Raw genomic sequence first — 26,033 nt, forward strand, 5'->3', positions numbered from 1 at the left:
AATGAAGCAGACGCCGGTTAACCATTTTTTCAAAGAGTTTACATAGGCAACTTGTCAACGCTATAGGCCTATAGCTGTTGACTGAAGTTGGGTCCTTGCCGTCTTTTAATATTGGAATAATTATTGCTTCCTTCCAGGCGGATGGAATGTAACCAGCGGAGAACACAGAGTTGAAGAGTGACAGTAGTGTTTTGTGGGTTTCAGGGTGTAGATGTTTGATCATTATATACAATATTCTGTCACTTCCTGGAGCGGATTTGTTACATCCATTGAGCGCAGCCTGAAATTCCGCCATGCTGAATGGGCGGTTGTAAGGTTGGTTGCTATTTCCTTTCCGACCCAGAGGCAATCGTTCCGCTTGTTGCCAGTATCTCAGAAATGTGTCTGAATAATGGGATGAGCTAGAGATCCTTTCAAAATGTACCCCTAGAGAGTCGGCTTGGTCACTGAGTGTGTCTCCTTGTGTATTTACCAATGGTAGAGGATGAGTTTCGCGGCCTTTTATTTTGTTAACCCTGTTCCAGGCTTTTCTTTCGTCTGTATAAGAATTAATACTAGAGATGTATTTTTGCCAGCTTTCCCTTTTGGCAAGGCGGCGCGTTCTTCTACCTTCTGATTTTATTTTCTTGAAGCTGATCAAGTTCTTGGTAGTTGGGCAGTCGCGAAGGCGACTCCAAGCCTTATTTTGAATTTTGCGGGCTTCCTTACACTGCTCATTCCACCAAGGAATACGCCGTTTAGAGGGTGATCCATTCGTTTGAGGGTTACATATTGATGCAGCATCAGTTATAAGTGCTGTCAAATATGATACTATATCATCGATTGAGAGAGAACAGATGTCATCCCAGGTCAAATGTGTCAGCTCTCTGTATCGTTTCCAGTCAGCACAGTCGACCTTCCAACGTGGCAGATGTGGGGTACACTTATCGCCTTTGCTTAATTTTAAGAGAATGGGGAAATGGTCACTCCCATATGGATTTTTGATCACGTCCCACTCCAGGTATGGAACTAGTGTACTTGATGTTATACTTAAGTCAATGGATGAGAACGTTTTGTTCGCCACGCTGTAGAATGTGGGTTCTTTCTTGTTTAGTAAGCATGCATTGGAGGATAAAAGAAACTTTTCTAATAAACGCCCTCTCGTATCACAACGAGAATCTGCCCAGAGGGTGTTATGTGCGTTTAAATCACCTACTACAATGTAAGGTTCGGGGAGTTCTGCGATAAAACTCTGGAATTCTGTTGTGGAAAGTTGATGGCATGGAGGGATGTATAGAAAGCTAACTGTTACTAACTTATCAAATAGCACGGCTCTGATTGCCACTGCCTCAAGGGGTGTTTGCAGGGTTGTTGGCAGGCGATACCCTTATCAAGTATAATAGCAACACCGCCTGACGAGGCGAGAGCGTCACTGCGGTCTTTGCGGTAAATGGCATAGTGTTTCAGAAAGTTAGTATGTGAACGATTGAGGCGTGTCTCTTGCACACACAGCACCCTTGGATTAAACTTGCGAAGGAGTTCCTTAACGTCATCAAGATTGTGAATTAGACCTCTCAAATTCCAATGCGTTACCTGTGTGGCCATATTGGAAGTGTTTTATGGTGTGTGTCAAGAGATATTAGGTTGGCTCAAGGGACCTTTCCAGGCCCCTTGATGCGGGGTATTTCTTTTTTGTGGGCGCGCTCCAGGGAGCGACGCCTCGTCAGAGGCGCTGGATGAAGCCCGCTCAGCGGGCACTCTCGGGAGTTTTTCGGGCCTGTCTGCACGAGCAGTGGCCCTGGGACCGGCAGGCTCGGAGGTCTGCTGGACCTTCGTGGTAGGGGGCGGAAGAGCAGTGGCTGCTCCCGCCAGGGGGGCTAATGGCGTAACCGCCGTCACACTCCGTGTGACTTGCGCGGCCGCCAGAGGATGTGGCACTGCCCCCCGGCGCGTCACATCACTGTAGGACGGATTCGATTGGTGGTGGACAGAAAAACGCTTGCGCGCTTCTGGAAAAGAAATGTTTAGTTTGACCTTCAGTTCGATTATTTGTTTTTCTTTCTTCCATGACGGGCACGATCGCGAATAGGCGGGGTGGTCTCCGTCACAGTTAGCGCAGTGGGTTGTGGAAGAACAGGTGTCCGATGTGTGGTCTTTAGATGCACATTCTGCACAAGCAGCACGCCCTCGGCAGCTCTGAGACCCATGCCCAAAACGCTGACACTTGAAGCATCGGCGCGGATTGGGAATGTATGGTCGTACGCGTAATTTACAATATCCCGTCTCTAATGAATCAGGCAGTTCACTTGTTCCAAATGTTATATTAGATGCTTTGTTGGAATTTCCTTGTCATCGCGCCTTAACTTAATTCGTTGTACCTTTACCACGTTTTGTTCTTGCCATCCTTCCAACAGTTCGCTCTCACTAAGTTCAAGGAGGTCGTCATCAGAAATGACACCACGTACAGTGTTCATTGACCGGTGGGGGCCCACAGAGACTGGAATGTCACCAAACGCAACAAGTTTGGTCAGTTTGCTGTATTGGAGCTTGTCACGCACTTCGAGAAGAAGGTCGCCGCTTCCCATCTTCGTTACTTTGTAACCAGAGCCGATTGCTTCAGTCAGACATTTTGCGACCACAAATGGGGATATTGTGCGAACTGTCTTGGTTTCATGCTGACTGTGTATTACATGGTATTTGGGAAAAATTTCTTTCGGTTTCAAGAGAAAGTTGAAAGTTTCATCGGTGCCCCCCCCCTCTTCAGGGAGCGATTAAGGAGTGGGGGAAAATTTGAAGCCATATATAGATTTACTGTATTCGGCAGGAATGCCCGCCGCCCACCTCGGAGCCCAACCTGGGGACGTCACAGGATTAGAAACATTCTATTCTGCGTACGCCAGCGGTACGTTCCCACTATAACCTAATACATATATATACCCAAGACTGGATATATTACACAAGGTTAACCCTTGCCGCCAGGAAATAAGGAAGTAATAAGAAGTGAAGAAAAAACAGGAAAGAGGAAAAAGGCGACAGAGAAAGACGAAGATTGGAGAGGAGGATAGGAAAAGGCGACTGCCGATTTCCTCCAGGTGGGTCAGTCTGGAGGTAACGTCTATGTGAAGCCGAGGCCGAAGAGGTGTGTTGCTTCCGCCGGAGGGCCTTATTAAAGGTCCAAACACCCAGCTTCGGCTCAACCCCCAGGATCCCCTTTTCCCCAGACACGGCTAAGCCGCGCACGGCTACACGCGGGAGGGTCCAACCCTCGTGTGCTCGGGTACGTGGTGTCGCAACACGCCAAACGCCTGCTTGCGCAGACGCCCCTGCGGGGAACGGCAGCGGCGGCATTCTGACGGAGGAGGAGCGCAAATAACTCTCGTGGCACTGTACCCGCGCTGAGCTGGAACGCAGTAATTGAACTCGGTAGATGTACGAAACACTAGCAGCGCAGCGTGACGCCTGGCGAGGAAACGCTGTCGGATGCCGGGGTCGTGAGTCGCTCAAACATTCGCCCGCGCGATTCGTTAACCCTTCACAGCTTCGCGACGCGTACTCGTGTCACGCGTGCGCGGCGCCCAACGTTAATTCAAACAAACTATCGGCTTTGGAACGTCGAGGAGCTTGCTCCCGTTTGACAGCTTTTTCTGCGTCTGCTGCGTGTCGCGGAATTGGAAGCCCTCCAACTCGCAACAATGCCATGCGCACTCTTGATCCCGCTCGGTCGAAATTCCCGAACGTACCGTTACTATCGTGGCGTATTCTACACGCTACATAAAAGTATTTTTCCGAGCGCGAAAGGAGCCCGCAAACACAGGCAAAATTGCCGCGCGCCTGGCCGCTCGAAGCACTTCGCCTGTATTCGCGAGCTTCTTTCACGCTCGGAAAAACACTTTTATGTAGCACGTATTGAGCAACAGAAAGCTGTATCGAGAGCTTTTTCATGCTGCTCTACAATTTTCTCGTTCAGACTGTTCATTTAACCACAATATTTGAAAAGTTGATTAAATAGTTGGGACTAATTAGGCGGAATGAAAAAAAATAACAATATCAGTATCTACACACGACGGCAAACAACATTACTTTGGTTCTGTCCAGCTACGTGGCATTTGCATATATTTAACATTTGGCTCAAGTTACGTGGGACACCCTGTATCATGTGTCCGCTTATGCCGAGATTTGCAGCTGCTGCTTTGCTTGGCATCGCAGCGCACGTTTGTTTTGGCGGTTGCAGATAAATATTTGAATTATAGGGGGGTCATCCGCACCCTGTCGTTTACTTGACAAGAGGCAACCATTGCACCGCAGTACAACCACAAGTCCCACTTCGAATGCTAATGCGAAAGTAATTTGGGCTAACGGAAATCAAAGCACGCCGTCACGTCAGCCAGTTCCACGTATTGGTCCTTGCGGTGTCGTAGCAGTCTATTGAGTCTCAAGTCTCCGATTTTATTCTTTCCTCCATGTCGTAGCACTAAATTTCGCTAGAGTTCGAAATTCATTTCTCCAACAAGGCCTGCAGCCCTTAGATTTAGGGAATTTTTTTCTAAGGTTTGCCGCACTGCCCTATCGCCAAGTGGGACCAGTCGCGGTGTTCGCGTGCGTGAAGCCTCTTTATGCATGCTGGAAGCGTGGCGACATCTGCCGGGAGCGCAGCAACCTTGCTGAATGTGCGCGGCGTATTCGAATAGGTGCAATTCTGTTTACTTGCCAGTTGAGCAAAACGCGTTCGAATTTCCTTGTAGCCGCGAAGGGCCGTATGTGCGCACTAAGCAGCTTGACTGCACCACCCCTTAGAAAGCGGCTTAATTTATAACCTCTGCCTGTTAACAACGTTACACTACGCCTTCAGTAGCTCGAGATACCCAAACCAACGTGGGTGTTCGGTTAGCCCAACTAGCGAGTCAAATCGGCAGTGTTCTATTACGCGTGATGGTGTTGCAAATCAGTGTTAAGACATTCTATGGCGTACAATTTCTTTTTCAATTTGTGGTACCCTTAAAGGCCCTCAGCCGAGGGTATTAAGTAACGCATTGCAAGGCGTTACACACTGTTACCGGGTGTTACACAAAGGTATCAAATACATCCTCAATTGCCGGTTGCCGGTTTTTACGGTTGCAGACAAATATTTGGCCTAAAGGGGGGACATCCACACGCTGTCGTTTATTTGAAAAGTGGCGTTCACTGCACCGCAGTACAACCACAGGTCCCACTGTATCAAATACATCCTGTATCAAATACATCCTCAATTGCAATATCAAGGCTGTCACAGTTATGACAACACTAACGTTCCAGCTCTTTTAAATACATAGACGTAGACAACGCATGCGACGACTGCAATACCCAGCATTTTGTATTTGCGCGATGGTGTCGTTGAGACGACTACCTTATTATTCCGTTCGCGTAACCCTTACCGTCTCGCTGTTCCGACGTATATGGCATCGCGTTGCAATTAAGTATGACACGTCTCGCGAGATCACGCGTCATTTCGTGAGTGTGTGGAGAAAAACGGTACGCACTTGGTTCGTGTTAGTAGCTTTGGCTAACGGCCACTCAATCAGCAGTATATCGATGCTTGTTTGTGAAAATAGCTTGCCGATAAAGTCGACAACGCCAGGTGCAGCATTCCGAGACCTAACTTCTGTATGAGAATGAAATGGCTCACGATTGTTTCCCGACCTCCACATTCACTAAATGCCATGTTTTAAGGCCCGCTAAGCGTGCGATAGTGTTTTTACAACTTCGAAATGGCTCAACAGTGAGTACTCTTTTAGAGATGGGATATTCTCGCGAATTGCATGGTAATTGCTCACGAAGTAAAAAAAAAAAAATCATAAGGCGCGAGTATACTTGACAATTGCGAGAGAAAAAGGAGGCGCCAACTTTGAAGCGTGTGTTTGTTGGGAGGAGGATGAAAAGAAGCAGGCTCTTGGTTTAACTAATGTCGGCGAGTTTATTACCAGGATATCTGCATGTCGCAATATTGCTGCATAACAATTATAAATCTATAAAACGGGACAGGGTGCCTGAGCGACCGCGTACCACGTGAAGGTTTTCTTTCAATTCGAACAAATCTAAAAACAAACAAACAAAAAGATATTGCAAGCGAAAAATTCAGCTATTCAGATAAGTAACGGGAAAGTCGGACGTTGGGAGAGCGTCCAGTCGGGTAATTAAGATATTCAATAATTAGCTCTCTAATTACTCACTTTAGGGCGCATGTTCCCCATTGCGAAATCGCAGCCGAGCGCTATGTGAGGGCACGCACCAGCGTAGCAAGAATTCGGACTATATAGGGCCACTTTCGAGACATCGGCTCCCGCAATGCGCTAAACGAACGCGTTGCGTTTAATCTCGAACTGCTTGACGCGCGCTTTTGGGAAACGGTTCGACGAGTGCAGTTCGCTGCACACTTCTTTTTTTTTTTAGACCGCACACATCTCGAAAGTGGCGCAGTCTTGTATCTGCCACTGCTCCCCATCGATCGATTTCACCACGTGCCCTATAAGATGCACAGCGATAAAATAAGGAACATTTTTAATAGGCTACCTAAGCAAGCCAATTTTCCCATGCAGGTAATCTCAGCGCATTCCAATCAGCGCAATACGATCATAACACACACGATAGTGGGCCAGTCCGGTATGAGTTTAACAACTTGGGGTTCTTTAACGTACACCCGATGCACGCTACATGGGCGTTTTACGCATTTAGCCCCATCGAAATGTGGCCGCCGCGGTCGGGATTCGATCCCGCGACCACGGGCTTAGCACCGCAACGCTGCCACTACACGCCACCACGGCGGGTCTCTCAGAATCTTCCTTAAGTGCTCTTTAAGGGGCTGAAAAAGAAATCGCGTTGGCACAGGGGATTCAAAAGAAGGATATGTATATATATATATATATATATATATATATATATATATATATATATATATATATATATATATATATTCCAACTAAAGAATAGAGAAAAAATACAGATGTTATAATATGCGAATAGTTGTCTGGCAGAGACATATATTTTCGCGCGCTGCCTCTGGTTCGATAAACGATGTATATGCGCGGCAACTCCAGCGTAGCTGAACAAAGCTCGGAATTATCGGCATGGCCGCGTCCATTGTCGAGCGAAACGCGCGATTTTTCACTGCGGTATGAAATGTTTTACAAGTTTCCACAAGATGTGAAATCCAGTGTCAACTTACTCAGCCCTGTTTATCACACAGATACCAGTGTTAATAACAGTCATATAATCTTCGTATATGAAGACCAACTGTTCGTTCAAAACAGATGTCTTTCTTTCTTTCTTTCTTTCTTTCTTTCTTTCTTTCTTTCTTTCTTTCTTTCTTTCTTTCTTTCTTTCTTCACTCAATGCGCACTCCTGTTTTTTTCGTCAGAAACCTACAAATTTTAACTCTGTCAATAAACGCTGTCAATACATTCTTCTTTAAGACATTCCTGTAAATAAAACAATCCAGTTTGCATGCGCATCAATCGTTTTCCTTCACCTAAAATAGTACGAGCCGTCCAATTAAAGTGCCCGCTGCGGCGGCGTATGCGCGTCCTTGGCGCTGCGCCGCTAAGCCCGAAGGTCGCGGGTTCAAATCCCGGCCACGGCGGGCGCATTTCGATGGGAGCGAAATGCAAAAAAAGTTTCGTGCACCATGCATTGGACGCACTATTAAAAAAACCAGGTGGTCTAGTGAAGCGGAGTTTCGGTACGGGCTGGCTGGTATTCCACTGCAAAGTTGCCTACAGCGAGTACATAGAGAAAAGGACGGAGAGAACGACGATGACAGCGCTTGTCGTCGTGCAGAAATCAATCAATGTAAGGTTGAGGTGTCATGCGTAGTGCGAGATATGTTTTTCCTCTTTGCTAATTTCTGGCTTATACAGCAATTTTTACAACCTATAGGACGTCCCGAACTTCTTTATCTTTTTTTTCCTTTCTTGGTAACACTTATCTCTGCGCCTGCTTATCGTTCTCAGTTTGCTTCGTATATTACAATACACATACACACGTCTCTGAGCAACAGGTATGCTGTCCAAGCACACCTTTTCCCTCGAGCTGTAGAAGACTGTCGCCTCAACTGTGACTCAAATACGTATACAACAGCGGTGAATGACGCAAACAATAGGACTACAGACACACACAAAAAAGAAGGAAGGAAAAGAAAGGACGAAAACAAACAACGAGCAGCACTTGAGCTAAACGTATAATGTGTCATCGTTTGTCAACGCTAAGCGATACCTGGCAAGGAAACCGTTGCACCACAGCATTGCCGACAACAATTGTTCAGGTTGCGCTGCTTAGATTCATGCGCGGAGACGCGCAACACCTGCGCATAACACCTGCGTGCCTATATAAAAGCTGCAACCCATGCAGCGTTGTTTCCAGTGCCAAGTGACATTTCGTTCCCGCTGGCTTATATTTAGGAGAAATAGCTCCTCGTAAAGTTCCTGCGTGACGGTGCGTGAATGGTGCCGCGTGCAAGTTGAGTTGGGAACTGTAGTATTCACCTGGTGATACATTTGTGTTGTAAGGCGCAATGTGGCGGGATTCAGACTCTACCGCACGCGATAAGTGGCGTTCGGGCGAAGCGATCTTAAGGTCCACCTGCAGCAGGCAACGCTCTTTCCTCTACCTCCTCCTATTCTAAGCGCGTTTGCAGCACCTCGTCACCTCGTCCGCATTTAAGTCGATGAGTGTTGACACTGTTAATTACGAGAGGCCATATTTTAGATCGATAATTTATGTGATATAAGGCTGAGATAGTTGAACAAGAAACCGACCCAAAGGCCGAAAACACCGAGGCAACGCGTGTGCCATGGAGAGCTAGAACATTCTAGAAATCGATCTCCCGAGCCTACAACCGATGGACAGCAACCGACTGGAACATTTGCAAGCGCGTAGCATACAATTTAACGGCATATTTAAACGCTGTAGGCATTACTCTGTACGGACAAGCAATTAAACAGAGGCGCGCGTTGACGTCACTATAGAAGATGCCCACGAAATACGGCATTCCCTTAGTTACTAACAAAAAACAAAAACCACCGCCCAAGCACTCCGTCAGACGGTTAATCAGCGAAGCTGAAACGTGCGGCTCCGGTGTTTATCACTGGGTTAATCCCGACGGTTCATCAAACGACGGCTTGATAGGCTACCGGATCCTTGGTACGCAGTCGCTGCCTCGGCTGGACGAGCCTGTTCTTGCATCCGGGCTGCAGCATTGGCACGGCGTAGACGAGCTCGTTCGCGGTTATGCTCGTGGCGTTGCTGATAGAAAGCTGCCTGCTCCTCGGGAGTACGTTTGACGCGTGGCGAATACCCAATTCGGAGTCGGATAAAAACTACTGCGTGCGCAAACTAGGCTGCGACGGAGAGCAACGACGTCACTACTGGAGCAGCCAATCACGCGCCTCTCTTTCTCTTTATTTTTTCGGGCATGTGCAACCCCATGCGCATGCCCGAAAGGAGTTTTCGGCGTACAGGAGACAGACGGACGAATCGGTTAACCATATAAAGCTTCGCTGTAAAAAGCAAGGGCATTCCGGGAACACAGTTTGAAGCCTGTTTGCATCGGCGCAATGAACCACTGCGTATCGCATCCGCGGGTGTAGGCCACCGTCTCTTCATCGTGGTCACAGAGTCGACGTGCTGCACAGCCAATTTCGAACGCCTTTTTGTACCTTTTGAATAATAAAGCACGTTCTAGAGAATCATTCTTGAAGCAAATTGGTTAACTTGGAAGTCCCTAATTACCGCCAATTGTTCCGTCACGTCGCTAAAGAAAGCCGCTCGTCGCTAAAGAGAAACATTTGTCGCTAAACACTTGTCGCCAAAATGTCACTATATCTAGTGACAAGATCTCTAAAATGACACGACTGTGTCTAGCAAAAATCAGTCGTTAGGAGCTGCTCCCACTATTTTCCCTTCGTGAAACGCAAGTAGAACAAACGAACAACAGTTTCTCGACATCTGTACAACGCCTCCCTCACGTTCGAAGCAGAACTGCCGTGACATCACTGGTGAACTACTGGCTGGGCGGTAGTTGTCGAGTGAGCTCTGCATTCTTCCGTTATTTATACAGATCTCTTTTTTTATACGTATAAAGACTTGTCCTTTAGTTTTCCTGCACCTTCGGCGCACTGTATAGTGCGATAACCACGAGCGAAAAACTCGCAGATTTCAAATAGCTCAGTATATGTCACCGGTATAAGTCAAGCTTCTATACCGGGTGTTCCTGCGAAGACATTAGGCAATTTTGAAAAGTCGCTTGTAGCAGATACCACAATTCAAGTCCTTGAGCTGGTCCGCTCGAAGAAGCGGACATTACAAAAATTCAGTAATGAAGTTTTTAACTAATGGTCTTACGGTACACATTGCAATGTACAAATGGTAACCGGTGAGACAGCAAGGCATATCCACTTGAAAATAATTCTGTGAATGACACCATTTTCGAGATATGCGTCATCAAACTTGCGGTAAGAGTGCACTTTCGTTCCGCTTACATCTCCCAATAACGCACCACTTTATGCATTGAAGCACAAAAGCAACTGGACTGCCATTGTACTTCTTCGCAAAGTTCGGGAATTAGTTTCTTGAAACTGGACTGGTCCAGCGAATTCGTTCCAAGTGGATCCGCCTTGCGAACTCCCCGACCAAAAATTGGTAAATTGCAATACGTGCCGTAAGATAATCATTTAGGATAACTATTTAAAAATCCAATACGCTTTGCTAATTAGTTTTGCATGTCAATTTTTGATCCACATAATGTCCGTCTGTTTGAGCAATCCAGCTCAGGGAATAGAATTCTGCTATCTGCAAGAAGAGGGGGGAGGGATATGCCTGGCGCAGCTGACACAGCTGAGCTGTATAGAGAGAGTCCAGCTTTTCCGAGCCTTGTATGATAATGCTTTATCGAGGATTCACAATGAGTTTTGATTCTCAAATGTCCGTCATCGACTTGTACGCGCGAAAGCAACCTACACCTTCACGCTCTGAACCGCGACTTCACACAAGAGCACTTCCAGCCGGTACAATAAAGATAAAAACGCTTATTAGCGTTTATGACTTGACTGCGCATACGCAATGCTCCTCATGCCGAGAGACAGGCACTGTATACTCGGCACTGTGATTCTGGCCACAAAGAGACACACGAGACATCTTCCTATTCTGCGTACTGTATCAGTTTCTTCTTATACACGCTGTTCTTTTGACTGTTTCATGACGGTGAGATTGTGTCTAGATTCATTGCGACAACCCGTATACCTCTACAGACGTCCTATGTATAGATCTGCATATCAGGCGCATCAGTCAAGACTCTTTATCGATTGAAGATAGTGCAACAGATATCGAAAAAGAAGGCAATTTCTTCGGCAAGGTCTTATTTCGCTTTGGATGAGGAAGGGTACTATAACCACTAAAGAATTTTGTTGTGATCTAGACTTTGCGGACTATTATCTTAACTGATTACTTTAGGGCGCGACAAATTCGGTATTGAAGGTCGTCAGTTCTCAATCAATTTCCATTGATTAGAAATCCGAGGTCCGCGCGGTTCACCCCAAAATGTGCGGAGCAACGCTTCGGTGTTCCGCACGTCTTTTCAACGCAGGGCGTTAAAGGAGAACGACGACGCACTTCACAGAAGTTGTTTCTGACGGCTCTATCGAAACACGTGCTAACCTCGGGTTACCTAGTAAACGAAAATGTCTACAGCACTTAATGACCTATATTTGGCATTCAGAATGTGTTCCCTGTAGTAGTCAAATAAAATGATTAATAAGTTTGACGTGCTTGGCTGCAGTTATCTTATTATTTATTTCAGACACTCCGGAGGCCCGAAGACGCTATGTAGTGCTCATATTAAGCACCACATAAGCACGAGAAGTTAACAGAAAGCATGGAACACGGCAGTCTTGAAGTTGTTCGAGCCTGGGATGCGAACGATGGGGGTTCCAGTCGGCGCCTGTTGTATAGGGACATCAGACTGGCTGAACAGGTTCGTGTAGATGGGCCGGACCTTCAATTTTGTGTGCACGGTTCGATTTACCCGAAACATGTGCACTTTAAGTGAAAGAAAATAGTGTCTCTCTCAGAACATGGGTGTAATGGTAGATTCTGGCGAATCGTTTATGAGGAAGCCCGCAAGGTGGTGGAAGTTTAATGAAAGGCGAACAATGTCCACCACTGTATATAAATATCTACATATATGTGTATGCATATATCTATAGAGTGGATGTCACCCACCTTCTATTTCCCTTTCAATTGTATATTCGGTGAAAAACAGGGAAGGTGAAAACATTTACGGTTCGATGAAATGTCGGGTAAATTCGAAACTTTAGCAACATCCGTGCACATTTTCTTATCTCATTGCGCATAAACCAGGTGTCGCACCAAATATAAAGACAAGTAAATTACATCTTCATAACGGCTCTACGTTTTCATAATTACACGAATTCTTCGTTGAAAATGTCTGCATCTACGGATGGCTTCAAGCAACCGGGCCTTGGTTATTCACCTTTTTTGATCTTTAATATGGGAGCGAGAGAGACCGGATTCGAGGACATCTTCTTACACGTTATCGTAACGCGGAGAAAGCATCGGTAACGTCCCCAGTCTAGGCATATAAGCAATGTTCGTAAAATCTCCCCACGTTACATGAATCTGAAAAGGAACGCGCGTTTCATTTGCCGCGCAATTGCAGCGAGGTGTGTGCCGATTGATTTCACGGATGTAGCGAGTGTTTCGACCTCAGCGGAAGCACGGCTACAGAGAAACACACGTCAGCAGAACAAGTAAGCATACACTCATTCACACACGTCACACCTCTCTCTCTCTCTCTCTCTCTCTCTCTCTCTCTCACACACACACACACACACACACACACACACACAACACACACACACACACACACAAAACCTCATTCACGTCCCCTTACACTTATCGGCACTCATTCACGTTCATAGTCCTGCCCCATTCGCAACTCGCCCATAGTCACGACTGTGCAACGAAGCCCACAAGTGATTGAACTCACGAGTGGGGCACGCCAACCTGCTTGCAGTGAAACGCGCCAGTATCTGCGGCGACGCCCTTCGAAGGCGCACGAAATCCCAACTCACCCATCACGACGAGCTCTCGCGGTCGCCGGCCATTCGCGGTGTTCGCAAGCATACACGAGTGCTTGAAAGGACGCGATCGGAGCCCGGAGTCGAGTCGCCGTGGCTGCTGACTTACTTTCGTCGGTGCTAGAAAACGCCGAGGGGTTGGCGCGAATAGAAGTGCGGAGATAGAAAGGGGATTGGGGGGGGGGGGGTGTTCACTGTGCGGGTGGCCGCCCGTGATGCGAGCGACGTGCTTACATTTTTCTTCGCCTCCGCGCGAGCCTTCAAAGGCCGAGCGCCGCGAAACTGAATGCACGGCGGCCGCAGCTGCTGGGTCGTGACCGCGAGTGCCGGCCGCTGGCTGTGGCGGTCTGCGCATACACAGCCGGCGCGGAGGCAGGCCGCTCGAAAGATACGCGTGGTCCTGCTTGGGGTGTGTAGCACGGTAGCTCGAGTGCAAGCGTTCGGGGCACTGCTTTTTTTTTTTAGGAGGAGACGCGCGGGCGCAGAGAAGGCCCTGGACCGAATTCACCAAAACTCTTAGTTATTAAGTGCTGTTTCCCATTGGTGGGGCCGGCTTCGCTAATAATATGTGTCCGCCATCACGACTGTCTGGTGTCCACTCTTACGAACAGTTCTGGCGTAAGTTCTTTTTTATGTGTACGTGTACAGAGCCCAAGCTCTGCATACACGAAGCCTTTCTTACACCAGACCGATTCGTAACAATAGGCGCTGCCCAACAGTGACAGCAAACGTATCATTACTGAAGGCCCAACGGTAACCAATTATTAGGAACGATACGTTTTGTGAATTCAGGCCCCTCGTCTGTATTTAAACTACGTCCCTTCTGCTTTACTTTACTACATGTTCTTTTGTTTGTCGGTTCTTTCTTCTTTATTTCCCCCTTTTCTTGAACACCGATACCTGCACTTTTTCGCAGTGTTCGCAAGGTCACTGCACCTAGTCATAATGGCTATATCCTCGCAACGATCGCCATCATCATGTCGTCGTGCTCAAGGAAAAGCGACAAGATTGAATGAGAAAAAAATGTACCTGCGCGTGCTCGTTGGGACCGTGTCTTCCCAAGCTTGGCAAAGCTTCGAGAAACTGCGTTCCACCAGGACATCGACAAAAGGCGCGCACTAAGAGCAGCCAGTCTTGCCGAAACTGTGGTTGCGATGCGCGCCACACTCTATATATGCCATCATGCAAATGTCTCGTTAGTTTTATTTCACGTGTATTTCTTTCTTTCTTTTTTTTTCACGGACGGAGGAAAGGCAACATGGAGCCACAGTTCCTTTGTGTTTCCGCCATGTTGAACGTTGCCCACGCTGTGGATTTTCGTTCGTGTTTTCATGTCCTCAATATACACTGTGTTTTCAGCATGTGGATCTCCTGCACGTCGAAAATGAACGACTGTTTCGTTGTGTGGTTTCAGTGTCCGTGCTTGTTGTGTGAGCACTGAAGCGAAAAAAAAAAAAGAAAAAAAGAAAGACAAACGATGCCAAAGGCAAGAAGACAAATATAGGAGATGAAAGAGGAAGAAGACGAAATCCGTGCTTCTTCAAAGCAGGTTGCCATACATTTTTGAAACTGACAGTTCTTCAGCCTGAATACGTGGTACTCTACAGCGTGCTAGATATGAGAGAGCTTTAGCGGCGCTCTTATAGGGCGCTCCGTGGGGACGCTAGTGCGCGTGCGCACAAAGTTCTTCATGCTGAGCGCTGGCGAGCCAATTGAACGTCACAATGCGACGGTGCACCCATCCACTTTGCTTCCTGTTGTTTTGCAGCCTAGCGGACTGCGCGTTCCTTCGCGTCTCTGGGAGACGCGCTTATCACGAAAGCTAACTCACCACGCTTCCCCACAGCGCATGAGCTCGCGGAATGGGAGCAGAGCGGACCGGAAAACGGCGCACAGCGAAATCTGCCCATTGTTTTTCGCCGCATTACAGCGTCGGGTAAAGCTAAATCTTTCTTCGTCAAACATTCCTCCCGGTTGAAAACGACCACGGTGCGGCAGCTGCACAAATTCTATGCGGGGTTCCCGGTCGTTTCTCGCGTTGCACATCGTTTACGTCAGAGCTCCGTCGGCGCCATGTTGTTGCAAAGGAGTCATTGCTCTTCCCTACCGTAACTGCAAGAAAAGTGCTGCCGCGCCCATCTTCCCAGAAGCCCCGGTGCGCGGGCCTTGTGGAAAAGTTACGCCAGACGCGACTGCGTGCTCCGAACGCCGAGGAAAGGCGAGAGATGCTTGCGTGAAATTTGATGCCGCTACAGCCCGGGCATTGTTTTGCTGTTCTCGCCGTCTCCTGCATTCCCCGGGCCCGCTGTTCGGTTTCCTCTTTCTGTTAGCGGGGTAGGAGGGAGGAGCGCGGGGCGGGGGAGGGAGCGCTTGCTTGGGCCCCCCCTCCCCCCCTATAGAAGAATGGCGGTGTTGGAGAAATATTTATAGGCCAGGATTTCACTGAGCAGCTGCCATGACAGTGCAGTCCGTACGAGGAAAGCGAAATCGAGGCTTTTTCCGTACACAACGAGAACAATAAGGTTCCGCGCTCTACCAGTGAAACAAAGGACGACGCTGGCAGTTGAGATCAGAACACTGTGACAATGAGTATCTCGCGAAGCGCCTATTTCGCAAAGCTAAATAGGTGGTGTCCCAGACCGACGACCGCTTCCTTCGAGTAACAAACACAAATCTCGAGTGCGGTGCTTTTGCAGAATGGATGCGCCGGAAGCAATTTCAAAGCCGGAAACACGTCATAGCCACCATGTTTTTAACTTCACCCACTGGGGATATTTTTCTTCTTACAGTGGCTGCACGAATGTAGATAATGTAGGAAGTCGCCATTCTTCTTGCTTGGTGTAGAAAAGTGTAGCTCCGCCCACCTACATAACATTTCTTCATAGCAGCAGTGTAGCATGAAAATTACACATTATACACCGCGGTTTCGATGAGTGTTAGCAGCAGACGACATACAAGTAGGCTAACGTTGCAAACGCGTGGCGCCATTTTGTCTGATGCTGTCGGCGGTGATATAGCGACGATAGTGAATATTCGCTGGACGGACGGTAGCGAAGTGCTGGCGTGACCATGTGTCACAGAGGAAGGTGAGCTAAGCTTGCAAGAAGATAAAATCGTCTTACTCACGGATCGTCTAACTCTCAGACTCCTCGCTGTATTATACCGATGTCACACGTACACTTCTGATCGCGATCGGGGCCGATCCAGATCGAGCTTGATCCGGATCGGGTGTTGTTACACGGTCATATGCGATCGGGATCTGAGAATTGTGATCAGCCCCTTAACCGCGATCGCAGACTGACGTCCGCGCCCTCTAGCGCAGGATTCTGAAAACGCTAAAAACAAGAAGTGAAGCCAGCTCAATAAAAATCGTTTAAACATCTTTTACCAGCCATAATAAGCTGCAAAACTAAACTATTGTCCAAATTTAACCATATTTTGCAAAGCTGAATTTGTAGCTAATAGATTATGCAATTCTGAGAGTTTCTGACGATCAGCAGGCGATAACAACTCGATCCGGATCGTTCGAACGCGTAGCAACGACCATTGTTGATCGCGATCGAGAAATCCGATCCGGATCAGCCCTGATCGCGATCAGAAGTGCACGTGTGACACTGGTATTATACGCATTGAGAAGCTCTCTTTGTGCACTGCGCATTCGCGATGCATTTAGCTGCGGTTTGTCTAAATTTGCTTATGAGAGGAAACTCGTACACTGCCATTTAGTTTGAGGCATGGCCATATACGCAGCCAGTAAGTGCGGAGTCAGGCACTTTTCGTCTGCTGATGCAGAAGACGACGCGTTGTCTGCTCTGAGTGGCTATAAACCCCAGCGAGCCAAGTGGAGCTCACGACGTCATAGCCTCTGCCCGGCACTACACTCGTCGACACGAGCCTGCACGAAGTGCAGGTAAATAAAATAGCCCTAATGAAAGCAAATTAAGACGTCGAGCAGGGGGATTGCCAGCAAGTAGTATGAGAAAACAGTTACAGGAAACCGAGAGGCTCGAAGTCAAGGACCGAGTTCAAGGCAGGGCGCTGGCAAAACCCACGCGTTGGTACTTCGGTTGTAGTGAAAAAAAAAAAAAAAGACAGAGTTATTTTACCCAGAGATCAAGCCAGTGCATGAGGTTGCAGGTACGCACGGTCGTTCCACGCAAGAAAGCACGAAGACAAACAGGAATTGCTCCGTGCTTCGCAGTGGTGGCTGAATGAACAAAGCCTTCCATAAGAAACAGGGACGAGAATGCGATGACGTCGACTGCTATACATGGAAAAGCATTTCACACTAAGAGAACACAACCTTTCACAACTTCAATGTGTGCAAACACTACGTGGTTAGTCAGAAGACAGTGAGCAAACTCTGTACTGGCTCAGTACAAAAGTTTGCGGGAGATATTTACGTGCGACGAGCGCTAGTAGCGTTCCGCGCGCTTCTCCCCCACTTGCTTCCAATTCTGTTTTAGACGCGTACTCCTACTTTCGCCACCGTCTATGCGCTAGTTGGGCATTTGCCAAACTCACGCGAGCCCATGCTGTAGGGGACTGCACCTCTTTGACGACTTATTTACTCGAGATTCACAATGGAGGACACAGGTTCCCAGAGCGACTATGGAGGATGTGTGAGAGTCTCACTACTGTGGCCGACAGAAAACAATCTTATTTTTTTAGGAAGCGCAATTTAGTATAACTATAGCATCCCAAAGACCCTTTGTTGATGTTAGATCAGTCTCTTCCCTGCCTTTATCCCACTCCCTTTCCACATACGCAAGCTGTGATCTAGTCTCACTTTTAGGATCTGGAAACAACGGCGCAATGAGGTGACAAGCAATAAGGGGATGACACTAAATACCATGGCGCAGGATATCTGCACGATTGATGCGATATATGAGCCAGGGGGAAATTTGCATTGTGACGAATAGGTTAAACAAAGGGCGCATACCCTTACTTTGTTTTCGCAGCAGTTCCATTGCAAGTATACATGGAGGTCAAGTTACGACGACAATTTCACGCAGAACCAAATTCTGTAACTCGAAAGCTTTCGCGAGACACATGCCCAAAAGTGTGCCCCAACTGCAGTGGCCTGGACGCACGCTCTGTGAGACAAGTATGCTCCCTGTAGTCTGTCAGCCAAACCGATCCAGTTCGGATGACGTTGCAAAACGAAGCACGTTTTCGGTCACGTGATACGTCGTCTCCCACTATATATGTATCCGGCCTGAGACATGAAAACGCCTGTGAAAAAGAACACCGGCCGCGAGCGCACGGCGTTACTGCACGTTCAACACCTACATAGCGTGCTTCGCCCAGCGCTTACGATCTAGCTCGGCATACGGCCAGTGGTTCCGAGCGTTCTCGGGGAATTGCCTTTTTTTTTTACACTATACGTCGCCGGCCTCAAGAAGGTGTCCCGAAATAGTCGACTCCGCTGGGAGGAGTGGGACTGCCCAAATTTATTCTGGAGCAATTTTTTTGGAGCAAGTAAAATTGCGTTTCGGAGCAGTTTGGAGCAGACAAAATTGCCTTTTGGAGCAGCTCGGAGGAGGCCAATCTGAATTTCGGTAGAATAACGGAATAACGAATATGACCAGCTCACTTTTAAACCACGACGAAATCGAATAAACCGACACCAGCGCCGTACTGCAACTGTCTTAAGCAACGTCTTAAGCTGAATTTCGAACCAGATTACTCCGATACTGACACCGCCTAGTACGCGCGAATTTTGGTAATAGTGCGTGTAGGTTTTTAATTTGTGGTAGCAATCACCTGCCCACCCACCCACCTACATACACACATACACATCCACCCACCCCCCACCCACACACACACACACACACACACACAAAAATGCATTCTCCGATAGCAAGTCCCAAATTTCGAAAAGTAGCATAAAACATTTTTTTATAAATAAGTTTTTCTTTCGTGTCTCTCCAGTGTTGAAGTGCCTGGAAATAAATGTGCTTCACCAACAGACCATACGGAGAAGCGAGAGTTATGAATGACGGTGTGGTTTGGTGTTGCGATAGCAATTGTATGCACACTCCAGGCGCATTTCTGCCGTCGTCGCCGTGGTGTTCTGCGAAAAGTCGAAGGGTGATAACATTGCCGCCGCGCGCCGTATGCTGTATCAACACCCTCTAGGGATCTTAAGGCATTCTGGCTGTACCCTCTTCCGTTGAGCTACGTCACGCAAAAGAGGCCCACATAGAAGTTCCGTGCAGCGTGCGACGAAGCTACGAGCGGCACACCTGTGCTGAAAATTAGACGCGGAAGACCGAGTGGGCGACGACGGCGATTACAACTCGATTAGTTCCGGGTACCCTGCCGCTCCTTGGATAGCTTCGGTGTTAGAAAAGTCCTGGCATGCTGCGACATGCTTTCCGAGGGCACTTTATTTTCTGGACGTGAACCATGCATGTAGTCTCAGCGCTTGTGCTGCGATTGCGGTCGTGTGTCCGGAAGCCTTTATTCCCGCGGAATGTGGATTACGTTCATGCCAGGATATGCCTAATAAGTGCTGCGGGCCCAATTGCTGGAGCAATTACAAATTACAAATAGGGGCCGAAAAATCATGCGTTCATGTTTCCGCAAGATCAATGACATAATATTGAGTGTCAAGGCTAAGGCAAAGAAGAGAAAAGCTGGAATTCTGTGGAATAAGGAAGCTGCTTCTTTGTAAATAGTTGCACGAATGTTTTGTATATCCATTGCTGAACTCATTTGAGGAGTTGTAAATATATGGACTGCGGCACTGTATGTAATTATGCCTCGAAAGCGAAATTATTCGTTTAGAGCCTAATCTAGACTGGAATAAATATATGTGTCCCGAATGTGAAGAAGGGCATACCAGTGAAGTTGTCATGAGATATGTGTTATGGTGCAGTGCTAACATTTTGTTGAATATATGTTGTGGTCGCATGAACGGCAAACTCTTTGACGCCGACGATAAATTAAGGCAAAGAAGGTACTCTGCAGAAGAGGGAAACACTGTGACTCTTCAATATAGGCCATGCTCTCTCTCATCATTTACCCGACATTCGTTCTCAATCCTAAGGCCGAACCATTTCATTTTTATGGACGGGCTTTTTACTAATGCCGCGCGTAAATAGTTTTGCACAAACAAAATGATCTTGGAACACCCTCTGTTCTCTGCGGGCCACCTGCTCAACTAAGCCTAAAAAAAAAACAATAACTGCGCTCTGGTTAACGTTGCCCATAAGGGCGCGATCCCTTCTTTCAACCCGTATCCCCGAGCACGCTGCCGGCCTCTTCTCCGTGACGTCACTCGCCGAGCGCTCAGGCCTTCCCTTGTCTAGGTGGCGTTGGCTGTAGGCGCGAGTGAAACTTGTGAGGGTCACCCGACGATCGCGGCTCAATCTCGCGCATGCAAGGGAGAAAAGCTGGGAGGAAGCGCGTCGTCTTCCGTCGCGCGCGAACCACAGGGGGAGAGAAGGAGGGGGGGGACGTTCTACTTCGGCGGCTGCTGCGTACGGCGCAGCCGAGCGGGCGCACTGTCTTGAAAAGCGATTTGCGAAGTGGACACCGGTAGCTTCGTATGCGCTCTGCTTTTGACGCTTAGTTCGCGTTGGGGCAAGATGCAGCACGAAGGCCAATTCACTCGCTGCTGCTGCTGCCGCGCTTCTTCCAGCGTTTTGACAGGAGTGCGCGCAGAGATGGTGTGAAACATGTTCACGTCTGCTTGTGCGCGCGTGACACCATGCTTGTTATTTAGTAAGCGAAGGTTTAAAAGTTTATACTGCCGATATGGCTACTATCCCTACTTCCTACAGCTGTCACCTAATTTGCTATCGCAATCGATACCTCTCCTTTCGGGCGGAACTGCGACTTCTTTTTGAAAGCCATTTCTACATAAAAAACCAGGGCGATTCCAAAGCACCTAATGCTTAACTTTCTGACATAGTGTAAAACTGTTCCAATCAGTTTTATTCGAAATCCGCCATTAGCCCTTCGCGATAGGTCAAAATGGCTCAGAGCTCGCCCATACGGGGATAGAAACAGGTTGGGACCGCGACGCCCGCCCGCTGAACCACCCATTGCAGCGCGCGCTTCCCTAACATAGAGTTCGCTAGCAAGCGCCATCAGTCCAGTTTTCCTTGCTTTGCGCCTCATCTAGGGAGCATCGCACCGCATGACCCGCTCAACCGTATTCACTCGAAATACAGCCGCCCTGGCCGTTCCGACAGCAGCCACGGGAGCGGCCGCGCCACGATCCACTTCCGGATAGTCCAGGATTAAGCGCGAAAATTACGACAAACTGTGCGGGAGCCGCCGTCGCGCGGGATGTGTGAACGCCTGCACTCTCTTTCGGAGAACGAATCCACTCGCTATTCGCGGCTAATTTTGGTCGATTTTCCGCGCTCGGCGCAGTTTGGCGCGGCAATTTGCGTTTGTATTTCAAAATGGCGCACTTGGCGCCGGAGTCCCACCCGTGCTGCTGGAACGGTTTCGGTTAGTTACGAGAACCTTGCTCAAGAGCTCCACGAATTTTGGTAATTTGGTCGCTGAGTATATGGCTAAGAACTATTTCAATTCAGGTTTATTTGCATATCTGTCAGATGTTTGGAGCGCGGACAAAAAAAAAAAAAAGGCTAGACTGGGTCCGTGCACCACAGCGTGCCGTATACAGTGGTATCAATTCCATGCAGGTACAGGTGAAGAATCAATACGTAGGAAATGCAAAGGAAATATAGAAAACTACAAAACAATGCAAACAAGGTGCCAATATGTGCATAAAGGAAATGCATAAAATGTGCAAAACACATTGCGAGAAATTCGCTGGATCAGAAACGAAAGGAATAGACACACGCGGTCAGCATTTCAGCAAAATATAAAACAATGTATAGAGATGTGCATATATGCTTCGTAGCGCATTCAAGGAGATCAATTCTAATCTGCGCCATTTTTGGCTAGCTCATTTAACAAGGTCCGTAATGTGTGCGCCAGCATTTGGCTACCACAGGTCGTGCGGTGTTTGTTATCTTTCCATGCTTCGGGATTGCGTGTGTGGAATGAAGGGGATATTTTTTTTCAACCTCGCCAGTGATTTCAGTAGGTAAATTTTTCTTATTTGTTTCCGACTTATAATCTTGAAGTAGTTTGAAATTGTACATACACCGTACGTTAACAATCTTAATCTTATTGAACATGCCCTCTGTGTGACTTAGGTAATGAGCCTTAAAAACGAGACGTATGCACGCTTCTGAAGTGAAAGTAGTTTCTTCATATTTTCTTGCGTTGTCGTTCCCCAAACTATAGAGTGCACCATAGTTTAGCGTGGAAGAAAAAGGAGGATTGTACAAAATATTGTGAACCGAAATAGCAATTAGCAGTTAACCGAAAAGGAAAGTTAGACGCATGAGACCAATTACTTTGGAAAATTTTTTATACAGGTCAATAATGTGATCATCCCAGGTCAGAATATTGGAGAAAATTACGCGCAAGCGTTTTAAAACATTCTGCAATTTCTATTTCCAAACCATTATCAACAGACGGGGGAGTTCAGAGAATTTGTTTCGTGGGTGAAACAAAACGGACTCAGTATTACTAATGTTTAGTTCTAATTCGTTGTTTGTAGCCCACAAGTGAATGTGATGAAGTCTTTCATTTGCGCGACAAGATAGACAAGCGATATACGAGCCGGCAAGAAATAGGCTAGAATAGTCATCGTATACTATACGCTTAACCGTCTTTCTTTTTCCCTTAGTTTGCCATGCGCGGCGTAACGTCGTAACGGAGTTCAACGCAAACACGCAGGCCCGTTTCATAGAAATCCTGCAACAGTGACTTATAAAATGTGTTGTCCATGATCCATCTTTCATAGTCTTCAACTTGATCACTGTTAAATTTCACACCTTTAAGACCACTTTCGCGAATTGTCTTTGTCCAAGGATGCGTCCAAAATAGACAGCGGGCACCGCTTAATCGTATGGCATTTTTGTTTAAGCGAAGCTTTCTTTGCTTCTTCCCTGCACTTTTCGGGTTCCTGCCTGCTGTCTTGCTTGGTGGGTCACGGAGGTTCAGAGCTCGACGCGACACTCTTTTGTCTCTGTCCGCAAACGGAGCGGTAAACTGGAGTACGAAAGGTCGCGCTAATCGCAGCGGGCACGATCCGTAGCATTGCCGTAAAATTCGTCAACAAACTGAAAATCGTGGAGGCACACAGGCGTGGGCCCAAAGTAGGAATTTGTTTGAAGACGCTTCGTGTAATAAGCTTCGTACGTAAATGTTCTGGAATCGTGGTTAAAGGGGGGGGGGGGGGGAGGTTAATGTGCACGGAGCTCGGGGGGCGCGGAGCAAAGCGAAAACGCTGAATTGTTGGAACGGATTATGCCTTCAGGGACCAAACTTACAGGCGGCCTGAGCACCGCACCCATCAGGCTTCGAGTTATATTTCCCTATTCTCGGCTATATGCCTAATATATATACAAATCACGAAGAAAGTGAGCTTTTCCGCTACGCCACAGTTTTAGCGACCTTCCTCTCGTGCTACACCTCGCCTGTTTTTCTGCGGTGATCCGTGTGTTAAAGTCACTTTAATAAATAACAGAGTGGAATAGTTTGCGGACACCCTTGAAACTTGGGCACCTTTTGGAAGCACAAAGACCTGCCGAAACGTTGCTGCTGTCTGCTCTCAAGTGCAATGCTCGCAAAAGGTCGCGATACTTAATAACCATTTTCGCGTAATTGCATTTTCTTGCACATCCCGTACGAAACGCCGTCCATAACAACCTTAATTCCCCTCCCATGCACAACGCGTATTAGGGAACGTCAGTGCTGTACTATTGTAGCCAGTTTGGAACATTATAAACCCGTATACGAAAATATCGCACGATATTCATTTTTTTTAAGCATTACTAAATGAGCTCAGTTATCATTACGATATCACTGAAGATTTCTTCTCTGTGTGTCTCGTTGTCTGAGAAAACTTATTCTCTGCTGCATTCGATTATTGTACTTGTTTATTCTATTTTCAGGATTTGTATTATTGTACAATGTTGTTTATATTGTTACGGCGCAACCAAGAGTGGCGCCAGTCAGAAACGATTTAACGTGTAGAGGTGGAATTGGCCCTGACAGCCATCTTGTATATGCATCGTTGTCTCTCTTGTAAATATCCTAAATACATCTTTATATGGGACTTCTGCAACGTAACAACATCTATGTCCTTGTTGCCATTGCATATATAATGACTTGCCTGTTTCTGATCACTAATTACTAATGAGACCTTCTATCAGCCTCTCTATGCCTATGGTTTCTAAATGAGTTTGTACTTCCTGTATGATCTACTGAAAGGCAAATAAAGAAAGACGAGAAAAATAATAGAAAGAATGCGCATAAACTAAGATACCTGCTAATTCTATAATTCTAAGGATTAAGCCCCCCCCTCCCACTCCAAGGAAAGACAACATAAAAAAAACGTTCTAAAATTACTGCACTACAGCATAGTCACGGAAAAATAAGTGCAGTTATAAAACAAATAAACCTATACCGCATGTCTCCTTCGAAGATTCATGGACGCTGTGAACGAATGGCAAGCAACTAGCGTAACGGATGCTCTCATTTCGTCAAAACAAGCTGTAATATATATATATATATATATATATATATATATATATATATATATATATATATATATATATATATATATATATATATATATATATATATATATAAAGCTACGGAACGCTGAGGATGACAAGAGCGTGAGGCGACGTACGTTATTACACTTGAACGACTTGAACGCGCATATTCTCGATGGCGAACATAACGATCGATTATTGCATGCTGTGATCGCCGAGAAAGGATCCAAGTCTTCGGTGCGTACAAGGCTACATTTGGTGACGCAGTTTCACGCGCAATATTTGCTGCTATTCACGCGCCCGCAAAAATTTTGTACACGAAGTGTCGTCGCTGATATAGCGAAACAGCAACCATACGAAAGTGAGTCAGCCTGATAACGTAAGATCCGAGTGACGACGTTGATTTCCGAACCGAAGTTTATATCAAGGACGCAACGCCTTGCCGTAATGGATTACGATTCCCGTTGAAATAAGGTGACCAAATATGTGAAATGCAAGGGTTCCACTCGGTAAAAATAACGTTCCAAGACAGGCCCGACGATTCTGGTTCACCGTCCTCAAATCAATTCCCACTCGGAACGCTGTGCAGCCTCCTCTCAATACAGTAACGCAAACTTCCAATGTTTTAGAAACTTGCAGTGCATCTAAGAAACGAAGACAACAACAAAAAAAAACGACACGAAAAGTGGACCATGCGTGCACTACCGAAACGCTGTACTCACTGGCCTGCGGCGCGGGTTCCTGCCGTCCCTCAGCCGTGGGCAGCGCGACGTCCCTCGCCATTGTTTTGGCGTCTTGCGCGCGCGCTTGTGCTGCGCGAAGCTGCCCTCAAAGGCGTCCCGGCAGATCGAACGTGCTGGTAGAGTCGATCAGGTCAATCCGCACGGCAAAAAATCCTCGCTCCGGCGTAACACGGCACCGACGGGATCGACGAGTCGAGACGGATCACAAAACCACAACGCGAGGCGAATCGCCACCGCGAAGACAGCGAAGCCCCTATCACGGAGTGTTGCACGAAGCCGAACCAACCGGCGGCCGCAGTCGGGCCAGAGATTCGAACGTGCTCGCGCGAACCGCAGCGTCAGCGTACGAGAAGAATCGGACACAGGTGCGCGCGCGGAAGACGTTCGGTGCTGGAGCAGATGCCGGTGACGTCGGCGGCGCACCGATCAGAGTGAACGCGGAGGAGGCGATCCGATGTCCAGCGTCGAATGAAAAAAAAAAAAAAAGAACCAAGCTGTCGGCCGAGGGCGTCCTAACAGGCGCAATGCTTCGAAGCGAGTTAAAGCGAGTTGGTGCCGAGCGCCGCTGCTTCGCAATGCAACGCGTA

General features: G+C 47.5%; 1 protein-coding gene and 1 long non-coding RNA gene across 6 annotated transcripts in view; one reads left to right on the plus strand and one right to left on the minus strand.

Annotated features, from left to right (window-relative positions):
* The window catches only part of LOC142584966 (prestin-like), a 247,453-nt gene that overhangs the window by 100,846 nt on the left and 120,574 nt on the right, over positions 1-26,033 (minus strand). The window contains exon 1 of one of the 4 annotated variants that reach the window (XM_075695354.1): positions 25,426-25,879. The exons of the other annotated variants lie outside the window; for them this stretch is intronic. Within the exon in view, the coding sequence (XP_075551469.1) occupies positions 25,426-25,486 (61 nt within the window). The 5' untranslated portion in view covers positions 25,487-25,879. Of the gene's footprint in view, positions 1-25,425; positions 25,880-26,033 lie in introns of those variants that run through there. 4 annotated transcript variants of the gene reach the window in all.
* Positions 1-26,033, plus strand: part of LOC142584968 (uncharacterized) — an 80,623-nt gene that overhangs the window by 30,890 nt on the left and 23,700 nt on the right. For both annotated transcript variants that reach the window (XR_012828991.1, XR_012828992.1), the window contains exon 2: positions 11,804-11,977. This is a non-coding gene — a long non-coding RNA (uncharacterized LOC142584968). The remainder of the gene's footprint in view (positions 1-11,803; positions 11,978-26,033) is intronic.

The sequence above is a fragment of the Dermacentor variabilis genome, chromosome 6 (genome assembly GCF_050947875.1).
Source record: "Dermacentor variabilis isolate Ectoservices chromosome 6, ASM5094787v1, whole genome shotgun sequence".
Taxonomy (NCBI): domain Eukaryota; kingdom Metazoa; phylum Arthropoda; class Arachnida; order Ixodida; family Ixodidae; genus Dermacentor; species Dermacentor variabilis.